Consider the following 9,726-nt stretch of genomic DNA (forward strand, 5'->3'; position numbering starts at 1 on the left):
GAGAGCGTAGCGGTTACCTTGTTAGCAATCGAGACACTCAATAATACATCTAAGGATTCTTATCCAAATATAATTTAGTTTATTACCTTTTCAACTGAAAAACCTGATGTCAAAGCCAACAGAAGAAGCTGGTGTCAATGTAGGTTTAATTGGCCAAACGCCATGATGGCGAAGGGATATAACTACAATACCCAACGCCACCGCCGTTGAGGTAGGGACATTATTCTAAACCTAATACAGTGCATCAAAGTAATACCCAAAATCGGAGAAGGTTGACATGTCACATGTGTATCTTCATCATGTGGCTAAAATCTTACGAAAATCCTTACACGCCATTAAAATCTGCCAAATCAAAATTTCGTAAGTCTTTAATATTTTAGAAAGCAAGATAGTTAGCGGGTCGTGTAATTAATTTTATAAGGGTGAATTTATTATATTTCAAAATTGTTGGGTGATTATGTTAGGGGAGAATATATTCTCTTTATATAGTATAATATATATTATAATTATTAATTAGATTGACGTAATCAAATACAATGAACATGGGGATCTCATGCGTGCACGTTTTGCAAACTGGCTGCAATTTTATTAGAAGTCTTACCAGCCATGTATTGTTAGGTGTAATGTGTGAATAAACGTGGTTTACAACTTTACATATTCAAAATTATATTGTTGCTTCGGTTGTCGGTGGGATATATCTATATATTATTATCTTCACCTTTTGGGATGTATGATTTCCTTCTATCTATACATATTCTGCGTTGGAGAAGGCAATTCAGTGGTGCGTAGAGGAATTACAATTTTACCATTTATTTATAATTTATGAAAATCTCATCCTTGATTTTAGAAATTAACAATGTTCAAATTTGATGAGACTAAGAATTCTGAACAGGGGATGAGGCTGTTTATATGTTGAAAATTAGGGACGATAAACTTTTGTGAATTCAAAAATAAATAATGTTGTTCTTATATTTCACAGTTAAACATTAAATTTAATAAAGGAATGATATTGTTATTTTCTGAAATAAGAGATTATTTTCTTATAGATAATATTACACTTACAACCAAATTTTAAAAAATTTCTATTACAACTAAGAAGTAACAAATCGTAATTAGTCAATTTATAAATGAGTAATACCTACTCGCTATGAGTCATGTTGCTAAATTACGAACTGACCAATTACGAACTACCACATTGGAATTGTGAGAGAAAAATTGTAAAATTGAGTTATAAGTAAATATTTATAGTTTTATTATGTGATAAATGGGAACAAAAAAAATGATTTACCTGTGTTATATTAAGAAAATGATTTTAATTTATTAAGGGCGCCTTTATATTATACTAAGACTAAACTTGCACTTTCTAGTTTTATAAGGATGATAGTTATTTCTAGTTAGAAATATAATTATGTTATAAATAAAAAATTAGTATTCTTCCCCTTAAAAATAACATTAAAAAATTTGGATAAAAAACTTTCATTGGATCTTGTTATATTATCAATTCTACTAAAAAAAATCATATTTTCCAATTTGTAATAAAAATTTTAATACGTTGTCCCACTAAATTTAAGTTAAACATTAACTATTGTAAATTATACCCGAATCCAGTGGGTGTAACCAGGGGTGGATCCAGCCTCTTTTTGGGTGGGCTAATTTTTTTTTTTAAATATTAATATGTATAATTTATATATTTTGGCCCATCCTAACAAAAATATTAATATATAATTATTTTTTATTTTGGCCCACCCTAAAAGAAATTCCTGAATCCACTACTGGGGGTAACCAAAAGGTGTGTATATATATATATATATATATATATACTTTGACAAGTTTAATTTTAATGGAAATTATTATAAATGATATTATAACTTTTAAACACAATCATACTCTATTTTATATTTTGTTTTAATTTTTAACCTTTAATTCTTATATAAACTTAAACACTAAATTTAAAACTAATAAAGCAAAGCTATTTTTTATATTAAATGGGGTTTGAAAAGATTGTTTTTAAAATATAATAGAGTGAATATAACAATGGATACTAACAGATTTTAATCCTATTTTTAATGTATTAGTTAACCAAAAGTCAATGTTCGAAGCTTCCTTATAATGTTTGACATGATTCTAGTCAATGAATTTGAGGGATTATATTCCATTATTAATATTCATTGTATTCACTAATGTGTATATAGTCAAATAATATAAAATTTTCAAAATGTTAAATATTATCTCATTATTAATTCTATTAAAAAAACCATATTATAAATTTTGTTCTAAAAATATTGTTTATAAAGATATAATAGTTATTATGGTTCACCTAATTCTTTGATTTTTTTTATTTCTAGCTAGATAGGAACTCATACTGCATGAAAAATTTAATGGACAAGTTTCTTGCTTGTCCCCTCACAATTAGAGATTATATCTTAATTGTTAATATAATTTTTAATCATTTGACTCCACTACTTAAACTCAATAAATATTAATAGTCAATGTCGAAGCTTCCTTATAATGGTTGACACAATTCTAGTCAATGAATTTGAAGGATTATATTCCATTATTAAATATTAATATTCATTGCGTATATCGTCAAATAAAAATAATATTTTTAAAATTTTATATATTATCTCACTATTAATTATAATAAAAGCTATATTCTAAATTTGTACTAAAAAATTGTTTATAAAGTTATAATAGTTATTATCTTTCATCTAATTTCTTAGATTTTTTTTTTTTTTTTTTTTTTTTGGTTCTGGCTAGATAGCAACTCATATATCAATAAATTAATTCTCAGTTAGTATACAAAGACTTTAAAAAGGCAAAAAAATAAATAAAGGAGAAAATTGAATAATTATTATGAATGGTTCATTGACATTCATTAATTAGCTTTCATATCAAATTGGTGTAAAATAGTGTAAAACAATATAAATATTGATGAAACAAAATAATATATATTGGGCCGGACAACTGTGATCGTGGACAAGGCCTTGTAGTGCATAACCACTAGCCTAGAACTGGGTTGCTAAAAATAGGAACGCCGTCTAGGGATATCAAAATAACCCATAGGTTTGGGGCTCCAAGGAGCTGCACCCTAATGTGTTAGATTTAGATAGTAAAAAATTTAGGGTGGGATAGATTTGGATATGAATATCTTAATCCAAATTATTTTTGCGTGGGCATGTGAATGCTAACTTTGATTCTAACTTGCTCTGTTCACCCCAAAAAATTATATTTATAACTACAAAATTATATATAATATTTAACGTTAAAATTATATATATTATTTATTAAGAATTATATTGTTTACTTTTTTTTTTTTTTTTTTTTAACAAAAGAAAACCATAGTCACCACAACCTTATTCCTCAGTTGACTTACTTCAAATTGATTTCTCGTCATCTTCTTCACTTGTGAACCTGAAAATAAGGAGCGTAATTAAATTGTTTAATCTATATTTACTAATTGTGTAATTAAAAGTGAGTAAGAAGAATGAACAAAAAAGCTGAAAGTGAAATACTATGTTCAAACTTAAACCCATCTCTTTGTCTAAAAGTGATAAGTCGATAACGATGAAAGGAGGAAGGAGATGAGTGACGATCAACGAGCGACGACGACAAGCAGTTGCCGACTAGAGTAAGAACAACGGATGGGGCGGTGGGAAGGAGTCTATATTCGCAAAGAAGAAGTTGTATTCGGTTTTGCGTTTAGTTGAATTAGGGGATTTTGTTTTTAGAGTTATGATTTTTTATTTTTTTTTAAGCAAACCGGTTCGGTTCAAGTACCCAGTTATTTTTTGCAAGTGACCCGATACCGAATTGAATATTCGATTACCTCAAATATTAATACCTGAACCAGAATCGAATTTACGGGTACCCAATTTTTTTGATTCCGGTACCCTGTTCGTTCGGGTTTCAGATAATTTTGAATAGCCCTAATATTAAGGATAGGGATACACTCAAACATTGTAAAGCTTTAAAAAAAAATGCATTTATTGCTTGTAAAAAGTTAAGTAATTAAAATGAGGTTGACAAACTAAGGTGTTGCATGAGTGCCACCTTGACAATGTCACAAGGCATGCAACAAGTATACCTACATTAGTGCTGCATGGCTTTTGGTGAATTTTAGAAAAAGGAGAACAAAGGAGCAAATAGAGAAACAAAACACAAAATGAGATAGTTAGCAAGTAAGAGAGTTCATTACATACATTAATGAGTTCTTATTGCAAACAAACATTCTCTTTTGTGTGAATCCAAGAAATATATTATTAGCGTTTACTTCCATGTTTTTTCATTACTCAATTCTCTTAAAAACACCAACAAACACTTTTATAAAGTCTATCCTAGTACAAAGCATATTGAATACTTACCATTAGCCTTTAATAAGCCCAATAAGCCTGTGTATGTAGATCAGAATTATGGTTTTTTCCTCTTGTGACTTGGTCGGTCGCATGGCCCTAAATACGATATGTCTAACTTGAGCATCGGAGGGTTATTGCCAGTGGCACCACACTAGCCCCCCTTGACCTGTGTTTGTGTTCACAATGAGAGATCTAGCTTGCGACGTTGGTGAGAAGGCTCCTAGGATTAGAGTTCTGGATGTGAAAAGACCATAGGCCCAAGCCTACAAGTTTTTAGTATCAACAACTTGGCGTTAAAATAAGGGTCAGATAAGTTTGTTGGTGATTTCTCACTCAAAATCAATGGCTAATCAGACAGATGAAATGAACAACCACCTAGAGATTGAGGATGTAAATGTTAATTGTATAGGTTGTACAGTTAATTGTGGCTAGTTTGTGTATAAGTTGTACAGTTAATTGTGGCTAGTTTGTGCAGATAAGTAGTTTGGTTAGTTGAGAAGTTAGTTGATTAGTTGACTTTATTGTAACTATAGTTATTTGTTAACTAAAGCAAGTTTTATGGTTAATGACTGTAGTGTATAAGCAATCAAGCGTAATAAGAAAATCCCAATTTCTTTCTTCTTCATTGCTCTCAATTTCTCCAACATGGTATCAGAGCACAAATCTTTTGCATTTCGATCTGAAATCAGATCAATCAAATACTTAATTTTGTTCTAGTAATGCTCAAAGGAGCTCAAAATCTACTCCATTTCATTGTAGTGAAGCTTATCAAAGATCGAATTTCTGCAATTTTTGGCTCTTTAAAGCTTGAATTTCTGCGTCTTTCAACTCAAGATTCTTGAAGTTACTAATCAATCGTTATGACAACACCAAATGAAGAATCAATCGTTCCTGTAGTTGACTCGAACTCGCCTCTCTATGTTTCATTCTTCGGACACGCCAAAGTATGTACTTGTATTTGAGCAGCTCATAGGCACTGAAAACTATGGAATGTAGAGTAGAGCAATGATAGTTTCTTTATGCGCAAAGAATAAGCTAGGCTTTGTTGATGGAACCTATACAAAGTCTTCAGTGCACTCACGCTTGGTTTCACAGTGGGAGAGATGCAATTCTTTAGTCCTTGCCTAGATCTTCAATTTGGTTTCTAAAGAAATCTTCAATGACATTGTTTATTCGACAACTGTTTCCCAAGTATGGCAAGATTAAGGTTAACGGCACCAGAGTTTTTGGCATTCATTGCAAAATTGTGAATCTAACACAAGGAACAAACACAGTGGTGATCTACTACAATAAGCTCAAATCACTTTGGGATGAGCTAGATTCCTTGGTCAGCTTACCTGCTCCTGATAGCATCTCTGCAAAAGCATATCTTGATCATCTCAATCAACAAAAATTACTGCAATTCTTGATGGGATTAAATGAGTCATATTCGATGGTACAGAGTCTGATTTTGCTAATGAATCCTTTGCCGACCGTAAAACAAGCATATTTGGTAGTGAATCAGGATGAAAGCCAAAGGGTTTTGATTGGAATGAATGTTAACTCAGAGGTGACCACAATCGTTTATGCTCAGCATAACAATAATAAAAGTTAGAATCAGAATCAGAATCAGGGACAGAGGTACAAAAGCAAGAAGCCATATGTCGAATGTGACTATTGTCACTTGCCTAGGCATAAGAAAGACTCTTGTATAAACTGATTGGTTACCCTATGGATTTCCAGTTTACAAGAGGCAAAACAAACTCAAAATCGAAGCTTTCAACTAATCAAGTGCAGACTCAGAATTCAACTTCGGAAGTTTCAGATGTTAACAATGTTAATATGACGGTTGGACCAGTCTTGACTTCGGAGCAATATAATCAGATCCTTCAGTTGTTGGGCAAAGAAAACATTGCTTCTCCAGCTGATAATCTTGCAAGTATATCTACTGGGTTTTTATCTTGTTTGGATGATAATGGATGGATCATAGATACAAGAGCTACATATCACATGACCTTGAATTATGCACTTTTAAATTCCCCTATTCCCATAGAACCTTAATCCAAATCCCTTGTAGGTTTACCAAATGGCACTAGAACCCATATTAAGCATGTTGGCTCTATTGATCTTGATAATGGAATTCACCTTTCTAAAGTTCTTCATGTACCAGACTTTAAACACAACCTGATTTATGTTTCTAAATTCAGCTTCTAACAATTGCTTTATTCTTTATATCCTGATTTTTCTCTTATTCAGGATCTTTGCAATGGCAAGTTGAAGGGGATTGGTAGACATAGCCATGGCCTATATTTTTTTTATCCAAACACGAAAAGTTTATCCCTATTATCAAATATAGATCTGTTAAATAAAAATGTTTGTAATGCATCTACTGTTTTACCTTCAGACAATAATTTACCTTTTGATCTTCAGTTGAATGAAACTTTGATTTCTCCTACTTCGTTTATGACTGCAAATTTATCTGTTAGTCTTGAGTTGTGGCATCAACGTTTAGGACATGCTCCTTATTTAGTTTTGCAAATTATGCACCATAAGCTTAATGTGTCTAATCCTCCACCTTGTGTTATTTGCCCTTTAGCTAAACAAACCATGACTTCTTTTCTTCATAGCAATTCCTAATCCAGTGCTGGTTTTGATCTATTGCATATGGATGTTTGGGGTCCATATAGGACCCCAACTCATGGTAATTCTAGGTATTTCCTCATTGTTGTAGATGATTACTCTAAAGTTACTTGGCTTTTCTTAATGCAATTCAAATCTGATTCTTTTGCCACCATCCAACATTTCCTTCAAATGGTACAAACTCAATACCATTTAACCCCTCAATGTGTTAGGACTGATAATGGCCTTGAGTTTTTTTAACAAGGATTGTCATGCTTTATTCACTAGTAAAGGCATTATACACCAAAGTTCTTGTGCCTATTCCCCACAACAAAATGGAGTTGTTGAGAGGAAATATAGGCATATCCTGCAAGTAGCTAAGGCCTTAAAATTCCAGTCAAATGTTCCAACTCATCTATGAGGATATTGTGTACAAATAGCAGTGTACCTTATCAATCGTTTTCCTACATCTGTCCTTCGCGGTTTATCACCATTTGCAATTTTTTTTTGGAAAACTTCCTATTTTGGATCATCTAAAAGTATTTGGTTGTCTGGCTTATGCTACTGTCCTCACTTCTAAGGATAAACTGTCTCCAAGGTATGTTCCTTGTGTTTTCTTGGGTTATTCTCTAAACCAAAAAGGTTATTTGCTTTACAATCTATCTTCACATACTGTTACTGTCTCTCGGGATGTTCTTTTCTATGAATCTATATTCCTCTTTACTTGGTCTCAAACATTACAGCTTCCTTTTCCAGTTGACACTTCTTTCCTTGACTTGGAGTCAGTTTCATCTCCTGTAATTCCTTCCCATACTGATGCTGCCCAGATCACAAAACTTTCTCCTTCTTTTGTTGCTCAACCTGCTATACCTTCCCCCACTTCTCCTGTTTCTGATATAAACTCTTTACCTTAGCTTGTTAGGAGATCCATCAGAGTTTCCAAACCTCCTATTTGGACCTCAGACTTTATTTGCCCTTCTCTTTCCAATCCTTTAGCCAACCATATTTCCCATTTTCCTTATCCCATTTCCAACTTTGTTACTTATACACATATTTCACCTACTTACAAAGCCTATTTGTCCTAACAATCATTAGTAGAACCTACTAGTTTTTCTCATGCTGCCGGGGATCCAAATTGGGAGGTTGCTATGCAGCAAGAAATTAAGGCCTTGGAGCTTAATAATACCTGGTCTGTTGTCCCTCTCCCTCTTGGAAAAGTTCCTATAGGTTTCAAGTGGGTATACAAACTCAAATACAAAGCTGATGGTTCTTTGGAAAGGTATAAGACTCGGTTGGTTGTTAAGGGATATACTCAGTAGGCTGATATAGATTATGCTGAGACTTTTTCCCTGGTTGTAAAAATGGTTACTGTTAGGACCATTTTATGATTGGCTTCCTTGCATGATTGGCCCCTTTATCTTTAAGCTTACACAAGCTCTTCTTACTAGAGGGTTCAATCAATCTAAGGCAAATTATTCCTTGTTCATTAAGAGGGCATATTCTTGTATTATCATACTCTTAGTTAGGGGATAAACCGGTTAACCGAACCGGTTTATCCAAACCGAAAACCGAACCGGTTTTCGGTTTTAGAGAAAATCCAAACCGAAAACCGGACCTGTTTCAGTTAAAAACCGAATATGAACCGAACAGAATTTTCGGTTCAGTTACCGGTTAACTGGTTTTCAAATTACCCTTTAATCTTTAAAATTCTTCAATGTTTCATTTAAGTCCCTAAATTCAAATATTTATTATTTTATATATAATTTCATACTATGTTTCTCTTTTATTTTTTATTATTGTTGTATTCTTTATATGAAAAATACATTAAATTATTTATTTGCAAATACTGAATCCAAAATATGAAATAAAAACATAAAGAATTCAATTACACATTACTAAATAGTCAATATTCATAAATAAACTCAAATACATAACATAAAATTACAAAGTAAAAAAACTTAATATGACATAAATCATCTTCATCCCACAATGTTGGTGTTAGTGGAGTTTCTTGATTCCGTATTCCCCGGATTTGTTAATGGAGTTGGAGTTGGAGCTGGAGTTGGAGTCATCCTTGTCGGTGTCTCACCAGTATTATCCGCGGCCGATGACATCTACAATTCATTAAGTAAATATGTTAATCAATGTTTGTGCCCAAATTATTATTTGCATATATGCTAAAGATTTTATAAAAATCTAACGGGTGAATAAGCTAGAGTATTTTATCAAACATTAACATACACATCAATACATCATGACTTCATAGGTTACAAAAAAAAAAAAATCATTTTCAAATATATATTCTTTCTCCAATCTAACAAATCCACACAAATAAACAATTAAAACATAGTTAATTTTAAACACAAACTGTCTTCAAAGTTCAAATCACATACATTACAAAACCCATCAATTAATTTGTCAGCCTGAGGTTTTACTTAATGAGAAATCTCAATAGAATTTTAAAATCTGACATCCAGCCATCCATGAATAAACTGAACCAAACATTTGAGAAAGATTAATATAATCATAACATAATCCCAACGAGAAAACAAAATAATAAATTTACCAGAAACCCAAATGCTACCGAATTTTAAAATCAGGAAGATTGATGATTTAAACAACCACCATTATAACAAAGTAACAAACTAACAAATAACCCCAACGAGAAAAACACAATAATCAATTTACCAGAAACCACCCAAATACCACTTGATTTAAACTACAACCATTATAACAAAACAAACAAAAACTTCAGCACAAATAGCATGGCATATAA

The 9,726-nt window shown here is 31.9% G+C and overlaps 1 protein-coding gene across 1 annotated transcript; it reads left to right on the forward strand.

Annotated features, from left to right (window-relative positions):
• Positions 1–5,511: 5,511 nt before the first annotated feature.
• On the forward strand, positions 5,512–7,864 carry LOC116106614. The gene is made up of 6 exons (XM_031392978.1): positions 5,512–5,901; positions 6,075–6,270; positions 6,409–6,494; positions 6,588–6,618; positions 6,736–6,812; positions 7,694–7,864. Exons 1-6 carry the CDS (start codon positions 5,512–5,514, stop codon positions 7,862–7,864), a joined length of 951 nt encoding a protein of 316 aa, XP_031248838.1.
• The last annotated feature ends 1,862 nt before the right edge of the window (positions 7,865–9,726 follow it).

This window comes from Pistacia vera, unplaced genomic scaffold, assembly GCF_008641045.1.
Source record: "Pistacia vera cultivar Batoury unplaced genomic scaffold, PisVer_v2 Contig117, whole genome shotgun sequence".
Classification (NCBI taxonomy): domain Eukaryota; kingdom Viridiplantae; phylum Streptophyta; class Magnoliopsida; order Sapindales; family Anacardiaceae; genus Pistacia; species Pistacia vera.